At 39.9% G+C, this 16208-nt stretch overlaps 5 protein-coding genes and 6 non-coding genes across 11 annotated transcripts; 5 read left to right on the top strand and 6 right to left on the bottom strand.

The window, feature by feature from the left end:
• Positions 1-55: 55 nt before the first annotated feature.
• Positions 56-1330, bottom strand: W04G5.4 (PAW domain-containing protein). Its single transcript, NM_001377637.2, has 6 exons — positions 1129-1330; positions 998-1078; positions 627-880; positions 434-577; positions 291-362; positions 56-243 (listed from the first exon to the last, which is right to left on the bottom strand). Exons 1-6 carry the CDS (start codon positions 1304-1306, stop codon positions 127-129), a joined length of 846 nt encoding a protein of 281 aa, NP_001364611.1. The 5' UTR covers positions 1307-1330; the 3' UTR covers positions 56-126.
• Positions 1331-3041: 1711 nt separating this feature from the next.
• Positions 3042-3333, bottom strand: W04G5.3 (Ovule protein; the record flags this gene model as incomplete). Its single annotated transcript, NM_060563.1, has 2 exons — positions 3042-3202; positions 3276-3333. 2 exons carry the CDS (start codon positions 3331-3333, stop codon positions 3042-3044), a joined length of 219 nt encoding a protein of 72 aa, NP_492964.1.
• Positions 3334-4307: 974 nt separating this feature from the next.
• On the bottom strand, positions 4308-4376 carry Y47H9A.4. Its single transcript, NR_050592.1, has one exon. It is a non-coding gene; the product is annotated as an Unclassified non-coding RNA Y47H9A.4 (non-coding RNA).
• On the top strand, positions 4308-4376 carry Y47H9A.3. Its single transcript, NR_050593.1, has one exon. It is a non-coding gene; the product is annotated as an Unclassified non-coding RNA Y47H9A.3 (non-coding RNA).
• Positions 4377-4618: 242 nt separating this feature from the next.
• On the bottom strand, positions 4619-4825 carry Y47H9A.5. Its single transcript, NR_050591.1, has one exon. It is a non-coding gene; the product is annotated as an Unclassified non-coding RNA Y47H9A.5 (non-coding RNA).
• On the top strand, positions 4620-4806 carry Y47H9A.2. Its single transcript, NR_000124.1, has one exon. It is a non-coding gene; the product is annotated as a small nuclear RNA Y47H9A.2 (small nuclear RNA).
• A 1586-nt stretch (positions 4826-6411) lies between the features above and the next one.
• Y47H9A.1 (PAW domain-containing protein) lies at positions 6412-9859 on the bottom strand (the record flags this gene model as incomplete). The annotated part of the gene is made up of 11 exons (NM_060562.1): positions 6412-6422; positions 6707-6794; positions 6845-6916; positions 7238-7372; positions 7427-7674; positions 8501-8597; positions 8646-8717; positions 8768-8893; positions 9332-9558; positions 9612-9739; positions 9807-9859. The coding sequence occupies 11 exons, from the start codon at positions 9857-9859 to the stop codon at positions 6412-6414; spliced, it is 1257 nt and encodes a 418-aa protein (NP_492963.1).
• A 1215-nt stretch (positions 9860-11074) lies between these two features.
• Positions 11075-11398, top strand: C17D12.9 (PAN-3 domain-containing protein; the record flags this gene model as incomplete). The annotated part of the gene is made up of 2 exons (NM_001136279.1): positions 11075-11242; positions 11291-11398. 2 exons carry the CDS (start codon positions 11075-11077, stop codon positions 11396-11398), a joined length of 276 nt encoding a protein of 91 aa, NP_001129751.1.
• Positions 11399-11700: 302 nt separating this feature from the next.
• Positions 11701-11819, bottom strand: C17D12.13. The gene has a single exon (NR_050589.1). It is a non-coding gene; the product is annotated as an Unclassified non-coding RNA C17D12.13 (non-coding RNA).
• On the top strand, positions 11701-11819 carry C17D12.16. The gene has a single exon (NR_050590.1). It is a non-coding gene; the product is annotated as an Unclassified non-coding RNA C17D12.16 (non-coding RNA).
• An 891-nt stretch (positions 11820-12710) lies between these two features.
• On the top strand, positions 12711-16158 carry C17D12.3 (PAW domain-containing protein; the record flags this gene model as incomplete). The annotated part of the gene is made up of 11 exons (NM_060561.2): positions 12711-12763; positions 12831-12958; positions 13012-13238; positions 13677-13802; positions 13853-13924; positions 13973-14069; positions 14896-15143; positions 15198-15332; positions 15654-15725; positions 15776-15863; positions 16148-16158. 11 exons carry the CDS (start codon positions 12711-12713, stop codon positions 16156-16158), a joined length of 1257 nt encoding a protein of 418 aa, NP_492962.2.
• Positions 16159-16208: the final 50 nt, after the last annotated feature.

Here is a 16208-nt window from a genome sequence, read left to right as displayed (position 1 = left end):
TTTTGGGGAAAGCAGTAAGAATTTTATTAGGCTCTCGAAAAGAATGCCAGCAATTTGGGGCCAAATTGTTTATGAAATGACGTTTCCTTTTGCGATAATTCAAATGTTTTCATTAATTCCTCTCTACTAGTGAGATGATTGAAGACTTGACTCACGCCAGTGCATCTCAACTGAAAAGCTCTCCACATTTCTTGTACCGTTCAGATTGGTTTTCAGAAGTTTTATATCGCGGAACATATCCAGCTGTAAGTCGAGTGTTTCTTACAGAAAATTTAACGAAAGAAGCTCACCTGAAGAGACAATGAATCATATTCCGGTCTTTCGATGGTCAAACTTTTATTCGTTGGAACTATACTGCAATTCTGAAAATTTATGTTAGCTTGCAAGGGGGGCGGGGGTTGTTTGCTCTTGGGAGGAATAGGCGAATAATTACCTGTGTTCTGGCAGCTAAAAATGTCAGACACGCATTGGCATTTCCTCCATCCACATATTTGAGATATTCTTCTATTCCGGCAATTTTAATGACTATTTTCTCGATTGATTTTCCAACGAGCTCCCAGATGAACTGCCAAGTAATCTGGAAAATAATTTTTTTTTTGTTGAAACTAATGCTCTGAAAATCGTACCGATCCCATAAAAAGTGTGTTTCTTTTGCGTAAATATACTTGATTCAAACTCCTGTCCTCAACTCGTTCAATATTAAAAACGTAAAATGAATCAATTTTCGAACCATCTTCATGTGTCTGTGAGTAGGTATTGCTGATAACGTTATACGTAAATTTTACGTAGTTATCTCCTGAGCTTGGAGGACTCAATTTGATTGGCTTGTTTTGATACGTAAAGGATGTCGATGTTATACCAGCATGGTTTCGATCGGGTTCTGGAAGTTTTGAAATTTCAAACAACATTTTTTGAAGGGAAATAAGAATATAAGTTTTTCCAATTTTTTTTTCCAAATTACTGACCGTACTCTATCTCTCATTTATTATAAACTCACCATTGTTAGGAGCCGTCACAGCCACAATTTTCTTGATAGCAGTTTCATGATCCATAGACGGAACTTTGGTGGAATATGGACCTGAAGTTTCCCCACTATAGTTGAGCAGCAGCTATTCATTTTTTACTTACCAGCTTCGTTGCTATCACGTCTTATTCTGAAAATGGCATTGGTAAGTGGTGTAAATATGATTAAAAATCCAATGGATATTAGTGAAATCTTGGCAAGAGACTTGGCAAGAGGCAAGAGACAAGAGGCAAGTCTTGAAGGTACATTAAATTTTGGCTCATAATTTGAAAAAGGTGGCATTCTAAAGGATTTGGGAGTGCGAATGGTAGCACACGGGAGTTGTTCTCATAAACTTTTTGAAAAAAAAGTTTTATAAACACTTTCATCGCAAACCAATCTCTCAAATATTTTGGGATATAAACAAAATCAAAATGAGGCTGATGAGAAAGAGGATCTGTAAGAATGGGATCTGCGAAAAGGGGGTTTGGCACTGTGCATTTTTCTCAAAGAAGAACATTACAACGATGCTCCTATATTACGCGTTGTTTCACGGTGTGGGCTCTGAAAACTTTCCGATCGTTAACTTATTCTTCTGAATATAAGCTTTAAAATGCAAGACTCACTCCAATAGAATTCCACGGAAAAACTTTCAACATTGCTACCATTTTTCATTTCCGTTTTGAATATTTTTATATCCTCGTGCAAATACATCTGAAACTCATTTTAGTGTTTTAAAAAACACAGTTATAACTCACGCTTAACTTCAAACGTTCAAAGTTTGGCTTTTCAAAGTTTAATGTTCCATTTTTCGGAATTCTTCCGCAAGAATAGTTTTTTTCATAAAAAACCTCCTAAAAAATCATTTTTAGAATAATCGTTTTCTTTTCTCATACTGGTATTTTAGATAAACAGGCTTCCGCATCTCCACTAGGAATTTCTTCAATTTCAGTCATTTTAATTTCAATTTTCTCAAACGATTTTCCAAAAAACTGCAAGTTGAAATCCCAATAAATCTGGAAATTGAAATTCGCGAATTTTTTATTTTTGAACAAACTTACCAGTCCATAATCTTCTCCTCGGATTTTTTGTAAGTAGGCTTCATTCAACTTTCTGTTCACTACTCGTTCCACTGCAGAAGCGACACATGGTTCAGCTAGTGATCCATCTCGATTTTTGTGTGAATAAGTGTTTTCAATAATGTTATACGTAAACTTTAAATAGTTCTCTTCTATGTTAGGCTCCAATTCAATTGGTTTCAGATAGGAAGAAATTGGAAAAAATAAGCGGAGATCAGGTTCCGGCTCTGAATAGACGTGAATTATAACTACAGCTTAAGCTGGGCCTTCTATGGCTCGCTAAATGCACTACGCAAAGGAATGTGTGCTTTACCGATCAGGCGGGTACTAGTATTTTTTTTGCCGTCAAATGTTATTGATTTCAGCAGATAGATAATTGTCTGCAGAGAATTTATGCCATAAAACATATTGAGTTTTTTTTAATAGTTTTTGAGTAGCAGCCGATTTACCGAGCGTTGACTGAGTATTTAATGCGTGGAAACGTTCATTATATTTATTATTTTGCACATTCTTTGGGTCACTTGTTCTCTCATTTTCTAGTGCTGTATTTTCCTATTCACAGTTTTTTTTGGCTTCAAACCACTCTCAAGCAAGAAAAAAGTCAAAAAGTCAACTCTTCACACGGCCTCCATCTTTCATTTCTGTTTTAAAAATGTTTATGTCCTTGTTCAAATATATCTGAAATTGGTATTATTTGAGACTATACATATAGTAAATTTCAAGCTCACGTACATAAATATACAAAGTATCGATATTTGGATTTTGGATATTCAGAATTTTTTTAATCGGAATACCCACTCGGCAGTTTGTTACTCCTGGCGCGCGCATGTTTCGCACCGAGCGCGCGGACGGAGCGCGCTAGTAATAATGTCGCGAGCGCCCGGCGCACTCTTTGCGCGCGCCCAGCGCATTTCACACGAATTTGGCCACGGCTCGTTCCCCATCACTTCATTATTTTATCAAATACATTGTAAACGTAGAATACTGGGTATATTTAAATTAAATTTTATTAAATTGGAAAGGTTTAAAAAAATTAAAAACTTCAAAATTAAAAATTGTTCCTTTGTCCAGCAAGTTACCTTCTTTTTCTGTTGGAGCTCCTCAAGTTTTTTCGATGGACCTGAAAAATAAACAAGTTAATTTCATTCATTGAAACATTTTTCATGTTCATTTGAAGAAGAAAAAAAACTTACAGGAATCAGGGAGAATAAACAACTCCAAAAATCTTCTTCCCGAAGGTCTCTCGTGCATATAAGCTGTAGGCCGTGTGAAGGTGGGAATTTAAATCGTCTCAATATTTTGCTGCTTTTCTGAAAATATTAAATTCTGTTTTTTAAATAATTGCGATGCATAGAAGATATTGAAGACCGGGTCGTTATCAAAATATTACTAATTTCGAAGAAATCGTTTTTACTATCTTACCGATGAACTATGTCACTCTGGTCCTCCGATTATTTGTTTCGACCAGGCATTTATGCAATTTCTGCAAATTTTTTCATTAATATTTAATAGAAAAAAATATAAAAATATAGAAAATGTGCAAAGTCGAAAAAAACTGAAAAAAAACACGCTTGAAAAAGCTTGAAACATTTGGCAGAGTTGAAATCTAGGCCGCGGCCGCGATCTGCGGAGGGCGCGCGCACGGGGCGCGTACAGAGCGTGGACGATCCGCGCACAGAGCGTCGACGATGTGGGGATTATGTTTTTTCTACGTGAATTTGAGGATGGGAAGTCAAAACAACTATAAAGTGCCTATATACCGGTACTTTCTTATATACGGATCAATACATACACAAACATGCCACCATAGTTTCCTATTAATTGTGTCACATTTGACATTTGCAACCTCAAGCCAATAAATATTCCATTTTAAACATTTACTTATTCATACTCTTGATTACATAGTAATAGTCTATAAAGTTTAGAAAAAAACACGTTTACTTTGTTTTCTGGTTCCTGCTTCGTTCTTGCCAGACTCTATTCGCATCCAGTGCGCATACTATGCGCGCCTTTTGCGCTTTAGGTGCGCGCGCCGGGCGGATTCTCTTTTTATCGCGCGCCAGGCGCAAAACGTGCGCGCCCCAGGAGAAGCGAACTGCCGAGTATATATATATATCAGGGGTGTGCGGCAAATCTCAAAATGTGCCGAGCTCAGCAAATCTGTTTTTTTTTCAATATTCTAATCTTTTCAATATTCACTTTAAATTTTTTTTTGTTTGTCCCTTGGGGACTGGGCCGAGCCCGGCAGCAGTGCAACGCCAGGACGACCCTTGGGAAGTCGGAGCAAGCCCCGAATTATATATATATATATATGTACATATACATCAGTGGCGTGCGGCAAAATTTGCCGAATTTGCCGAATGCCTTTTGTAAAACCGAATTTCTTTCGAATCGAACCCATGCACGTCTTGCAACCAACATCTGTCTGCGCCTCCACCCTCTCCCCACTACACTCCGTCATTTCATAGTAGCACACGCGCGCCCCTGATTTGTCTGTACACCACTCCCCACTACCCTTGTCACGTCGATCGTTCAGTATCGCTTCTTCGGCTTATTAGCTAAGATCAAAGTGTAGTATCTGTTCTTATCGTATTAACCTACGGTATACACTCGAATGAGTGTAATAGAGGTTATATGATTTTTGGAACCTAGGGAAGACTCGGGGCTTGCTCCGACTTCCCAAGGGTCGTCCTGGCGTTGCACTGCTGCCGGGCTCGGCCCAGTCCCCAAGGGGACAAACAAAAAAAAATTTAAAGTGAATATTGAAAAGATTAGAATATTGAAAAAAAAACAGATTTGCTGAGCTCGGCACATTTTGAGATTTGCCGCACACCCCTGATATATATATATACTCGGCAGTTCGCTTCTCCTGGGGCGCGCACGTTTTGCGCCTGGCGCGCGATAAAAAGAGAATCCGCCCGGCGCGCGCACCTAAAGCGCAAAAGGCGCGCATAGTATGCGCACTGGATGCGAATAGAGTCTGGCAAGAACGAAGCAGGAACCAGAAAACAAAGTAAACGTGTTTTTTTCTAAACTTTATAGACTATTACTATGTAATCAAGAGTATGAATAAGTAAATGTTTAAAATGGAATATTTATTGGCTTGAGGTTGCAAATGTCAAATGTGACACAATTAATAGGAAACTATGGTGGCATGTTTGTGTATGTATTGATCCGTATATAAGAAAGTACCGGACACAACTGAAACCGGAGCTACAGTAACCCCCCAGGGGTGGATCTCACCACGAAACCACGGGTTACTGTAGCACTTGTTTCAGCTGTGTCGGACCAAAAAAAAATCAAATTTTAACTGAAAAAAGCTCATTTTTCAACTAAAAGCACCAACTTTTAGTCCAAAATTCGACTGAAAATCGATTTTTCCACCAATTTTTCCTCGAAAATTCAAATTTTTAGCTAGTTTTTTGGTCTCCTCACGATTGTACTTACAGAGTACGGTAGCATCAGAAAAATTGATTTTTCGCCGATTTTTGAGCTAAAATTCGTCTAAAAATCGATTTTTGGATCAGTTTTCACTTCAAAATCCAATTTTTTCAGGTCCCAAGCTCCTATGGCTTATTCCGTGTGCAAATCCACAAAAATCGACGCCTCGATACCTCCGAACACACAATCAATTGGCTCATTTTGACGTGTAGCTGGACTTCTACTACAACTATTTTTTGGCACAAAATGCTCCAATTTCCAACGAAAAATCTCAATTTTACTGCTCAAAATTCACCAATTTTCTCTCCTCCCCCCCCCCCCCCCCGCCCACGCAGTGTCTTAAATCAAAATCATATAGATAATCACCTTTTTTTTTTAATTTTTCTGTACATTTTACATGTAATAATCTCCGGAGATTTTCAAATTTTACCTCCTCGCCAGAATCTTCCAGAAAAAGCTCCTTCCGTGTCGATTTACGCGGCACCTCTCGTGAACTCTGCGAGGAGAAGATTTCAATTTTTTGTCCTCGGGGAGTACACACGAGCCTGGAAGCTTCTTCTTCTTCTTCTTCTTTTTCCCAGCTCCCCCTCTCCAAGTGATAAATATCAATACACAAATAATTGGTGCCTACAGATTTCTATCCCCAAATTTCATGTAATTTTATTGATTTCTTATAATATATTAGCCAATTTTTTTTGTATTAAGAATTTTTTTTTCGTTCTTTTTTTTCAGCTTGTCTCATACGAAAATCGAAAATTGTCGATTAAAAAAAACAAATTTATTCAGGGCCTTATTTTTCAAAAAATTCTTGAGAAATTTTTCGGCGAATAGATAATATGCATTTTTTAATTAAAAAAAATTATGAAAAACCAAATGAGCAGGATAATCCTAGCTGGGCTCTGAAAAATTAAGAAAATGTTGTATCACTACAGTACTCCTACAGTATCCCTACAGTACTCCTACATAACCGCTATAGTACGCTACAGTAGTCCTAAAGTTTAGTGCCAACAGTAGCCCTACAGTAACCCTACAGCACCCCTACATTACCACCTCAGTTCTCCTACAGTACCCAAACACTTCCCCTATCGTACTTCTACAGTACCCAACAGTAGCCCCGCAGTAATCCTAAAGCTTAGTGCTGACAGTACCCCTACAGTAACCCTACAGTACCCAATACACTCACTCCAGTAGACTTCAACAGAAACATTCTCCACACTGCTCTCATCGTCGAGTTTGGTCTTAAAAATTTGTATATCCTCGTCCAGCTCTATCTGAAATTGTATGGCTAGGATTGGGCAAAAATCAATAAATATGTACTTACATCCAAAAACAAACGATCGAGAGGGTAATTAGTAAAAGTGAAAGTTCCGTTAATCGGAATATCGGCGCATTTCTGGAAAAATTGACAAAATTTTTAGGCCTCTTGGTCTCGCAACGACAATTTTTAGACCCCTGGTACCATTACCCCTACTACAGTACCACTACAGTAACCTACAGTACCCCAACGGTTCTTCTACAGTATCCCTACAGTGCTCCTACAGCACCCCCTACACTACCACAACAGTACCCCTGTACTACCACTACAGTAACCTACAGTACCCCAACGGCCCTCCTAAAGTATCCCCACAGTACCCCTACAGTACCCCTACAGTATCCAATACTATACCCCTACAGTATCCCTACAGTACCCCTATAGTCAAATTTCCCCACTTACCGGGTAGATCGTAGGATAATGTCCACAAGCTCTGGCCGTTCCTCCACCATTGGCAATTTCCTCAATTCCAATCATTCGGATCACCACTTTTTCCACTGATTTTCCATCGATTTTTAAATCCAGCGCCCATCCAATCTAGATTTTATCAAGTTACGTATATTGTATTATTATAATTTAAAAACGACATACGTTTCCCTTTTTCTCTGGAATTTCTCTGCGTAGAAATACATCACTCTCCGTATAATCCTCCACTCGTTCCATTCCATTAAAATTGAATAATCTGATTGGTGATCCGTCTGGCTGGGTGTGTGAATACGAATTATTGATGAAATTGTATTTAAATTTTGCTGAATTTTCTCCAGTCTTAGGGGTCAGTGCAAAAGCCGGGCCACTGCCTTGATGGTATGTGGTGGAAATGTTGAGAAGGTGAGTTTGCGCTAAAACTACGGAAGTTGAAAGTAGAGTACCGAAATTTTGGTTTTTTATACCTAAAATTGCCCTAACCTACCGAATTCGTTGTGAGACTTTCTATACAGTACTCCTGCAGTACCCCTACAGTACCCCTTCAGTTCACATATAGTACTACTACAGTACCCCAAATAGTGCACCTACAGTACCTCTACAGTTCTCCTGCAGTGCCCCTACATTACCCCTACAGTACACCTACATTACCCATACAGTACTTCTACAGTCCCACTACAGTAACCCTGCAGTACCCCTATAGCACCCCTACAGTACCGCTACAGTACACATATAGTACACCTACAGTACTCCGACATCATCCCCACAGGACCCCTACAGTACCCCTACAGTAGCCCTACAATACGTCTATTGTACTCATACAGTACTCCTACAGTACCACTAAACTACCCCATACTGTACTCCTACAGTACCACTACAGTACCCCTACAGTACCCTACTCCTTACAGTACTTCTACAGTATCCCTGCAGTACCCCTACAGAACCCCTACATTACCCCTACATTACCCCTACAGTACTCCTACAGTACTCCTACAGTACCCCTACAGTACCCCTACAATACCGCTACCGTACACATATAGTACCCCATATAGTACTCCTACAGTACACCTACAGTACACATATAGTACCCCTACAGTACACCTACTTTACCCATACAGTAACCCTACAGTACCACTACAGTAACACTACAGTAACCCTAACTTTTTCAAAGCTGCGGATTTTTTATGAGGCTTGCACCGCTTTGGACCACTTGATACTCAGTTTTTAATGCTTCAAACTCACCCCAGTAGGCTTTAACCAAAAAACCGCTCTCAAGCTCCCTACATTCCATACACTTTTCAGCATGCCCAAATACTTTCATATTCTTGTACATCTTGATCTGAAATTGATGTTTACTAGCTATGTAGTAGCTATAAGAATCACCAACTCCTAAGAAAAGGGTGTCAGCTTGTGGCTTATCAATGATCAAATCCTGGTTTACCGGAATTTCCATGCAATTCTGAAAATTTATTGGTGACTGTAGCACTTCAAAAGATTCTTCATAACAACCTCAAAAGTGTCCAGACAAGCCTCGGCTTTTCCTCCTCCGTTGAGTGTCTGATTTATTCCTACCATTCGAATTACCAGCGTCTCCAATACTTTACCAGTAGACGTCAAGTTGAACTTCCAGTAGATCTAAAACGAATACTATAGGGGTAATGTAGCGGTACTGTAGTGGTACTTTAGGTTACAGTAGTGATACTGTAGTGGTACTTTATTGGTACTATAGAGGTATTGTAAGGGATTCTGCAGGAGAACTGTTGGAATACTATAGGGATACTGTAGGAGGGCCGTTGGGGTACTGTAGGGTACTGTAGAGCTACTGGAGTGATAGTTTAGAAGTAGTTTAGAGGTAATGTAAGGGATACTGTATGAGTACTGTAGGAGTACTGTTGTAATACTGTAGGGGTACTGTAGGGGTACTGTAGGGGTACTGTAGGGGTACTGTAGGAGTATTGTAGGAGTATTGTAGGAGTGTCGTTGGGGTACTGTAGGTTAAGTAGTGGTACTGTAGTTGTAATTTCCAGTAGAACTAAAACCCAATAAGTCTACGTTTGTGAAACTCAAACATACCATTCCTTCCTCATTACGTTTTTTCTTTTGCAAGTATACATCGTATGGTTCTTCATCAGAATGCCGTTCAACATTTTTCACGATAAATGGTTTAACCGCTGATCCATCTTTGTTAGTGTGCGAATACTTTCCGCGCACAATTTCGTACTTGAACGCAAAGTATCTATGATTTCCCAATTGGATAGGTTCGTTCTGTGTTGTTAATGTCTGATGGTCAGGCTCTAGATCTGAAAATCGGGAGTTATCATAGGATTTTAGAGGGTAAAACTAAAACTCTTACCAGAATCAGTTGAAGAGCCCCCGAAAAGTGCAACCGCTAAAAAAAAAGAAAATAAAAAAAAGAGAGTTCCAACGAGGACCAAAGCTACGATCTTTTTAGAAGGATGCGATCTTGCTTCCGCTTGCGATCTTAAATTTGCTAAATTTCTTACGGAGAAGTGCTAAACTTAGTTTAAATTATTATAAAAAAACTTACATGTTTGTTCCGCTCAGCGGCAGTGGAGAGTATACAGGATTTTGCGATGACATTAGTTTTTTGAAATGTGTCTCTAAAAATAGTCAGGTTTGGTTTGTAAAAACTTTGAAGTGACCCAAGGTCAAGAAGGAGATAATTAGTTTAAATCGATAAATTGCCGGAATTGAAAATTTCCGAAAGTGAAAATTTCCGGCAAACCGGCAAATCCGCAAATCGGCAAATTGCTGGAGTTTAAAATTTCCGGCAAATTGCCGATTTGCCGAATTTGCCGGAAAAACAGCAAGTGCCAAAAATTTCGGCAAATTGTGGCTTGCACATTTTTTTTGTTGGAAATTTCAGAATATCAATCCAATCGGTAAAATTGTTCGCGGCAATATCTAAAGAAAACGGGATAAAATTTTCAAAAAGGCACAGTTTTAAGTGTTTCCGTCTTATAAAAAACTCATCTAAAAGTTTCCGGAAAATTGATATCCGGCAAACGGCAAATCGGCAAGTCGGCAAACTGCCGGTTTACCGATTTGCCAGAAATTTGAATTTTCTCGTTCGGCAAATGACAAATCGGCAATTTGCCGAACGAGATAGTAGCTCAAAACTAAACACGTTAAAAACATTGATATAGTATGTAGAATTGTACCAATCTTAACTCCTACCGTTATTTTCTAAATTGGGTATTGGAGGTAGAGTGAAGTGAACTTAATCACAGAATGTGTTGCCCAATTTTTCACCTTCGCCCCCCCCCCCCCTCTCTGTCACATGGTATGTTGTTGTCGGTTCACTGGTTTTACATGGTGGGCGATAATTATGTTGACAAACACTTGACCAACACAAAAAAAAACAGAACCTAGGTATGTCAGAGATCTACAAACAATGTTACTTACAAGGTAGTATTTGCTATGTGAGAGAAAACTCTGACACACTCATAGTAAACGAAGCGAATCCCCAAATCAGCCTAAAGCTTAGCCTAAGCCTAAGCCTGAGCCTGCGCCTAAGCTTTAGCCTAAACCAACGCCTAAGCCTAAGCCTATGCCAAAGTTTAAGCCTAGGCCTAAGGTTAAGCCTAATCCTAAGCCTAAGCCAGCCACTATCGAAAACAAAAAGGGGTTTGTTCAACTTTGTGCATTGTGTTTTGAAAAACGTGCACCTTCAAAATCGCAAAAAATCAAAACCCCAAAATCGCGCGTCCCGTTTCACTACTTTGACCAATTTTAATACTTTTATTATTTAGTTCCACTTTCCTAGTCAAATTTTTGAAATCATTCCTTTAAAAAATGCTTCTTCTCCTGTTCCTTTTCCCTAAAACGTTTGCCGATTCACCACCGACGATGAAAATGATAGCATATTTTGGAAAACCTACCGTAGGCGTTTCAGGCATCCCCCACCAATTTTCGGAACCTTCCGATTGCTATGATGAGTGCTATTACACTGAGGATTGCGCAGTAAGTTTCACTTTTTTGAAAGGTTTCGTGAATCTCAAGCTTTTCTAGATTTCGTATTTCAACTCGACTGGGTGTTATCTTTTGGACTTTGGTAACATGTCTGTGCAGCTTCTGGATAGGTCTAGCAATGAGTATGTAGCCTTTAAAGTGAGTTAGTAGGGATATTTGGCTTGTTGCCTTTAAGGAGAAGTGCGCCGGCCTACTGTGGCTTGCGTGCTACAAAATTGCCCTGCGTGGCTTGGACAGTGACCTGCGTGAGTGTGTATCAAGCAGGCCACCGTCAGGGCCACCCAGGCCGCCGCCCAAGCCACGCAGGCAAAATGTGTATGCGATTTGTATATGTTGTGCGATTTTGGGGTTTTGATTTTTTGCGATTTTGAAGGTGCACGTTTTTCAAAACACAATGCACAAAGTTGAACAAACCCCTTTTTGTTTTCGATAGTGGCTGGCTTAGGCTTAGGATTAGGCTTAACCTTAGGCCTAGGCTTAAACTTTGGCATAGGCTTAGGCTTAGGCGTTGGTTTAGGCTAAAGCTTAGGCGCAGGCTCAGGCTTAGGCTTAGGCTAAGCTTTAGGCTGATTTGGGGATTCGCTTCGTTTACTATGAGTGTGTCAGAGTTTTCTCTCACATAGCAAATACTACCTTGTAAGTAACATTGTTTGTAGATCTCTGACATACCTAGGTTCTGTTTTTTTTTGTGTTGGTCAAGTGTTTGTCAACATAATTATCGCCCACCATGTAAAACCAGTGAACCGACAACAACATACCATGTGACAGAGAGGGGGGGGGGGCGAAGGTGAAAAATTGGGCAACACATTCTGTGATTAAGTTCACTTCACTCTACCTCCAATACCCAATTTAGAAAATAACGGTAGGAGTTAAGATTGGTACAATTCTACATACTATATCAATGTTTTTAACGTGTTTAGTTTTGAGCTACTATCTCGTTCGGCAAATTGCCGATTTGTCATTTGCCGAACGAGAAAATTCAAATTTCTGGCAAATCGGTAAACCGGCAGTTTGCCGACTTGCCGATTTGCCGTTTGCCGGATATCAATTTTCCGGAAACTTTTAGATGAGTTTTTTATAAGACGGAAACACTTAAAACTGTGCCTTTTTGAAAATTTTATCCCGTTTTCTTTAGATATTGCCGCGAACAATTTTACCGATTGGATTGATATTCTGAAATTTCCAACAAAAAAAATGTGCAAGCCACAATTTGCCGAAATTTTTGGCACTTGCTGTTTTTCCGGCAAATTCGGCAAATCGGCAATTTGCCGGAAATTTTAAACTCCAGCAATTTGCCGATTTGCGGATTTGCCGGTTTGCCGGAAATTTTCACTTTCGGAAATTTTCAATTCCGGCAATTTATCGATTTAAACTAATTATCTCCTTCTTGACCTTGGGTCACTTCAAAGTTTTTACAAACCAAACCTGACTATTTTTAGAGACACATTTCAAAAAACTAATGTCATCGCAAAATCCTGTATACTCTCCACTGCCGCTGAGCGGAACAAACATGTAAGTTTTTTTATAATAATTTAAACTAAGTTTAGCACTTCTCCGTAAGAAATTTAGCAAATTTAAGATCGCAAGCGGAAGCAAGATCGCATCCTTCTAAAAAGATCGTAGCTTTGGTCCTCGTTGGAACTCTCTTTTTTTTATTTTCTTTTTTTTTAGCGGTTGCACTTTTCGGGGGCTCTTCAACTGATTCTGGTAAGAGTTTTAGTTTTACCCTCTAAAATCCTATGATAACTCCCGATTTTCAGATCTAGAGCCTGACCATCAGACATTAACAACACAGAACGAACCTATCCAATTGGGAAATCATAGATACTTTGCGTTCAAGTACGAAATTGTGCGCGGAAAGTATTCGCACACTAACAAAGATGGATCAGCGGTTAAACCATTTATCGTGAAAAATGTTGAACGGCATTCTGATGAAGAACCATACGATGTATACTTGCAAAAGAAAAAACGTAATGAGGAAGGAATGGTATGTTTGAGTTTCACAAACGTAGACTTATTGGGTTTTAGTTCTACTGGAAATTACAACTACAGTACCACTACTTAACCTACAGTACCCCAACGACACTCCTACAATACTCCTACAATACTCCTACAGTACCCCTACAGTACCCCTACAGTACCCCTACAGTACCCCTACAGTATTACAACAGTACTCCTACAGTACTCATACAGTATCCCTTACATTACCTCTAAACTACTTCTAAACTATCACTCCAGTAGCTCTACAGTACCCTACAGTACCCCAACGGCCCTCCTACAGTATCCCTATAGTATTCCAACAGTTCTCCTGCAGAATCCCTTACAATACCTCTATAGTACCAATAAAGTACCACTACAGTATCACTACTGTAACCTAAAGTACCACTACAGTACCGCTACATTACCCCTATAGTATTCGTTTTAGATCTACTGGAAGTTCAACTTGACGTCTACTGGTAAAGTATTGGAGACGCTGGTAATTCGAATGGTAGGAATAAATCAGACACTCAACGGAGGAGGAAAAGCCGAGGCTTGTCTGGACACTTTTGAGGTTGTTATGAAGAATCTTTTGAAGTGCTACAGTCACCAATAAATTTTCAGAATTGCATGGAAATTCCGGTAAACCAGGATTTGATCATTGATAAGCCACAAGCTGACACCCTTTTCTTAGGAGTTGGTGATTCTTATAGCTACTACATAGCTAGTAAACATCAATTTCAGATCAAGATGTACAAGAATATGAAAGTATTTGGGCATGCTGAAAAGTGTATGGAATGTAGGGAGCTTGAGAGCGGTTTTTTGGTTAAAGCCTACTGGGGTGAGTTTGAAGCATTAAAAACTGAGTATCAAGTGGTCCAAAGCGGTGCAAGCCTCATAAAAAATCCGCAGCTTTGAAAAAGTTAGGGTTACTGTAGTGTTACTGTAGTGGTACTGTAGGGTTACTGTATGGGTAAAGTAGGTGTACTGTAGGGGTACTATATGTGTACTGTAGGTGTACTGTAGGAGTACTATATGGGGTACTATATGTGTACGGTAGCGGTATTGTAGGGGTACTGTAGGGGTACTGTAGGAGTACTGTAGGAGTACTGTAGGGGTAATGTAGGGGTAATGTAGGGGTTCTGTAGGGGTACTGCAGGGATACTGTAGAAGTACTGTAAGGAGTAGGGTACTGTAGGGGTACTGTAGTGGTACTGTAGGAGTACAGTATGGGGTAGTTTAGTGGTACTGTAGGAGTACTGTATGAGTACAATAGACGTATTGTAGGGCTACTGTAGGGGTACTGTAGGGGTCCTGTGGGGATGATGTCGGAGTACTGTAGGTGTACTATATGTGTACTGTAGCGGTACTGTAGGGGTGCTATAGGGGTACTGCAGGGTTACTGTAGTGGGACTGTAGAAGTACTGTATGGGTAATGTAGGTGTACTGTAGGGGTAATGTAGGGGCACTGCAGGAGAACTGTAGAGGTACTGTAGGTGCACTATTTGGGGTACTGTAGTAGTACTATATGTGAACTGAAGGGGTACTGTAGGGGTACTGCAGGAGTACTGTATAGAAAGTCTCACAACGAATTCGGTAGGTTAGGGCAATTTTAGGTATAAAAAACCAAAATTTCGGTACTCTACTTTCAACTTCCGTAGTTTTAGCGCAAACTCACCTTCTCAACATTTCCACCACATACCATCAAGGCAGTGGCCCGGCTTTTGCACTGACCCCTAAGACTGGAGAAAATTCAGCAAAATTTAAATACAATTTCATCAATAATTCGTATTCACACACCCAGCCAGACGGATCACCAATCAGATTATTCAATTTTAATGGAATGGAACGAGTGGAGGATTATACGGAGAGTGATGTATTTCTACGCAGAGAAATTCCAGAGAAAAAGGGAAACGTATGTCGTTTTTAAATTATAATAATACAATATACGTAACTTGATAAAATCTAGATTGGATGGGCGCTGGATTTAAAAATCGATGGAAAATCAGTGGAAAAAGTGGTGATCCGAATGATTGGAATTGAGGAAATTGCCAATGGTGGAGGAACGGCCAGAGCTTGTGGACATTATCCTACGATCTACCCGGTAAGTGGGGAAATTTGACTATAGGGGTACTGTAGGGATACTGTAGGGGTATAGTATTGGATACTGTAGGGGTACTGTAGGGGTACTGTGGGGATACTTTAGGAGGGCCGTTGGGGTACTGTAGGTTACTGTAGTGGTAGTACAGGGGTACTGTTGTGGTAGTGTAGGGGGTGCTGTAGGAGCACTGTAGGGATACTGTAGAAGAACCGTTGGGGTACTGTAGGTTACTGTAGTGGTACTGTAGTAGGGGTAATGGTACCAGGGGTCTAAAAATTGTCGTTGCGAGACCAAGAGGCCTAAAAATTTTGTCAATTTTTCCAGAAATGCGCCGATATTCCGATTAACGGAACTTTCACTTTTACTAATTACCCTCTCGATCGTTTGTTTTTGGATGTAAGTACATATTTATTGATTTTTGCCCAATCCTAGCCATACAATTTCAGATAGAGCTGGACGAGGATATACAAATTTTTAAGACCAAACTCGACGATGAGAGCAGTGTGGAGAATGTTTCTGTTGAAGTCTACTGGAGTGAGTGTATTGGGTACTGTAGGGTTACTGTAGGGGTACTGTCAGCACTAAGCTTTAGGATTACTGCGGGGCTACTGTTGGGTACTGTAGAAGTACGATAGGGGAAGTGTTTGGGTACTGTAGGAGAACTGAGGTGGTAATGTAGGGGTGCTGTAGGGTTACTGTAGGGCTACTGTTGGCACTAAACTTTAGGACTACTGTAGCGTACTATAGCGGTTATGTAGGAGTACTGTAGGGATACTGTAGGAGTACTGTAGTGATACAACATTTTCTTAATTTTTCAGAGCCCAGCTAGGATTATCCTGCTCATTTGGTTTTTCATAATTTTTTTTAATTAAAAAATGC

The sequence above is a fragment of the Caenorhabditis elegans genome, chromosome I (genome assembly GCF_000002985.6).
Source record: "Caenorhabditis elegans chromosome I".
Taxonomy (NCBI): Eukaryota; Metazoa; Nematoda; class Chromadorea; order Rhabditida; family Rhabditidae; genus Caenorhabditis; species Caenorhabditis elegans.
This window is presented reverse-complemented; position numbering and strand designations above follow the sequence as displayed.

Bases quoted from the DNA above. Each gene is read 5' to 3' on its own strand.
- W04G5.4 (NM_001377637.2), bottom strand. From the start codon at position 1,306: ATGCCACCTTTTTCAAATTATGAGCCAAAATTTAATGTACCTTCAAGA. The intron at 881-997 runs GTGAGTTTATAA...CAAAACTTCCAG, and splicing joins TGTGACGGCTCCTAACAATG to AACCCGATCGAAACCATGCT. The intron at 363-433 runs GTAATTATTCGC...ATAAATTTTCAG, and splicing joins TTTTAGCTGCCAGAACACAG to AATTGCAGTATAGTTCCAAC.